This window comes from Penaeus monodon, chromosome 11, assembly GCF_015228065.2.
Source record: "Penaeus monodon isolate SGIC_2016 chromosome 11, NSTDA_Pmon_1, whole genome shotgun sequence".
NCBI lineage: Eukaryota > Metazoa > Arthropoda > Malacostraca > Decapoda > Penaeidae > Penaeus > Penaeus monodon.
In genome coordinates this window covers 47813146-47815645 of record NC_051396.1, presented here as the reverse complement: position 1 = coordinate 47815645, position 2500 = coordinate 47813146, and the positions used below count along the sequence as shown (strand labels likewise).

Genomic DNA, 2500 nt, shown 5'->3' with positions numbered 1-2500 from the left:
TCTGGATATCCAAGTTGTTGAGTTTGTTGACTGATAGACACAAAAGACTTAGTCGATAGACTTTTTTATTGGGCATATCTTATAATTCTTTTATTTATTTTTTTTTTTGCTTATAAATTTATCATTTATTATTGTTACTATTATCATTATTGTTGTTGTTGTTATTTTCATTATTATTGTTATCGTTATCATCATTATCTTCATTATTTTTTATTATTTTTCATATTATTAATATCATTAACATTTATTATTACTAATTTTATCATTGTTATTATCATTATTACTAATACTAACACTAATGCAAATAATAATAATGATAATAGCAATAATATTGATGACGATGATACTAATACTGGAATCAATACTAATAATGATAATACTAATTCTAATACTAATAGTGATGATAATAATAATAATAATGATAACAATAATACAAAAAAAAATCAATAAATAATCTTCTCTCTCGTTTTCTCTTCTTCCTGTTCTTTTTCTTTCTCTCCCTCCTCCTCTTTCTCCTCCTCCCTCTGTCTCTCTTCTTTTATCCACTTGCTATCGTTATTACTTCGTCTCTTTCTCTCCTACCGTTTATCATTCTACTTTTCCTCCTCTTCTTCCTCCTCTTCTTTTCTCTATTCCTCTTCTTTCCTTCTTTATTTTCCTTCTCCTTCTCTCCTTCTTATTCTCCCTTTCTGTCTTCTTCCGCTCCTTTATCACTTCCCTTCTTTATCCTCCGCCTTTACTTTCTCCTCCTCCGTATCTTTTTCTTCTCTCTCTTCTTCCTTTCTCCTCTCTTCTTCCTCTTTCCCTTTCTTTCCTCCTCTTCCTTATCCTTCCCTCTCTTCCTCTTCCGCTTTGTCTTTTTTTGCCTCTTCGTCGCTCTCCTCATTTTCCTGTTCGCCTATTCTTTCGTCATTATCCTCCTCCTCCTTCTCCTCCTCTTCCTCCTTCTCCTCCTCCTTCTCCTCCTCCTCCTTCTCCTTCTCCTCCTTCTCCTCCTCCTCCTCCTCCTCTTCCTCCTTCTCCTCCTCCTCCTTCCTCTCCTCCTCCTCCTCCTCCTTCTCCTCCTCCTCCATCTCCTCCTTCTCCTCCTCCTTCTTCTCCTCCTCCTCCTCCTCCTCTTCCTCCTTCTCCTCCTCCTTCTCCTCCTCCTCCTCCTCTTCATCATCCTCCTCCTCCTCCTCCTCCTTATCCTCCTCCTCCTCTTCATTATCCTCCTCCTCCCTCTCCTCATTATCCTCCTCCTCCTTCTCCTCCTCCTCATCTCCTCCTCCTCCTCCTCCTCTTCCTCCTCCTCCTCCTCCTCCTCCTCCTCCTCCTCCTCCTCCTCTCATTCCTCCTCCTCCTTCTCCTCATTATCCTCCTCCTCCTCCTCCTCATTATCCTCCTCCTCCTTCTCCTCCTCTTCATTATCCCTCCTCCTCCTCCTCCTCCTCTTCATTATCCTCCTCCTCCTCCTCCTCATTATCCTCCTCCTCCTTCTCCTCATTATCCTCCTCCTCCTCCCCCTCCTCATTATCCTCCTCCTCCTTCTCCTCATTATCCTCCTCCTCCTTCTCCTCATTATCCTCCTCCTCCTCCTCCTCCTCCTCCTCCTCCTCCTCCTCCTCATTATCCTCCTCCTCCTCCTCCTCCTCTTCATTATCCTCCTCCTCCTCCTCCTCCTCCTCCTCCTCCTCCTCCTCCTCCTCTTCATTATCCTCCTCCTCCTCATTATCCTCCTCCTCCTCCTCCTCATCCTCCTCCTCCTCCTCCTCCTCATCCTCCTCCTCCTCCTCTTCATTATCCTCCTCCTCCTTCTCCTCATTATCCTCCTCCTCCTCCTCTTCATTATCCTCCTCCTCCTTCTCCTCATTATCCTCCTCCTCCTCCTCTTCATTATCCTCCTCCTCCTTCTCCTCATTATCCTCCTCCTCCTCCTCCTCCTCTTCATTATCCTCCTCCTCCTTCTCCTCATTATCCTCCTCCTCCTCCTCTTCATTATCCTCCTCCTCCTCCTCCTCATTATCCTCCTCCTCCTCCTCCTCATTATCCTCATTATCCTCCTCCTTATTATCATCCTCCTCATCACCAAATTCCCTTTCTTTTTTCTTTTTGCTTTTTTCTTTTTTTCTTTTTTCTCTATTTTTTTTTTCTCTCTCCTCCCCTTCCCTTCCTCTTCCTCTCCTCTCCCGCATCCCCTCCTCCCTCCTCCCTCCTCCCCCCGCCCTCCTCCCTCCTCCCTCTCCTCCTAATTTTCCTATTGTCCCTCCCCTACCCCTCCTCCTCCTCCTCCTCCTCCATCCCCTCCTAATTTCCCTCTCCCCTCTCCCCCCTTCCCCCTTCCCCCTCCCTCCTCCCTCCTCCTCCTCCTCCTCCTCCCATCTGCTCTTCCCCTGCAGCGAGCATCGGGCATGGGGAGAGAGAGGAGGAGGGAGAGAGGAGGAGGGAGGGAGGAGGAGGGAGAGAGGAGGGGGAAGAGGAGGAGGGAGGGGGGAGGGGGGAAGAGGAGGAGGGAGGGAGG

The 2500-nt window shown here is 46.8% G+C and overlaps 1 protein-coding gene across 1 annotated transcript; it reads left to right on the top strand.

The window, feature by feature from the left end:
* Nucleotides 1-1107: 1107 nt before the first annotated feature.
* Nucleotides 1108-2067, top strand: LOC119578395 (uncharacterized protein DDB_G0271670-like; the record flags this gene model as incomplete). Its single annotated transcript, XM_037925984.1, has 2 exons — nt 1108-1184; nt 1563-2067. Coding segments are annotated over 2 exons (582 nt in total), but the record flags the coding sequence as incomplete, so codon positions are not given.
* Nucleotides 2068-2500: the final 433 nt, after the last annotated feature.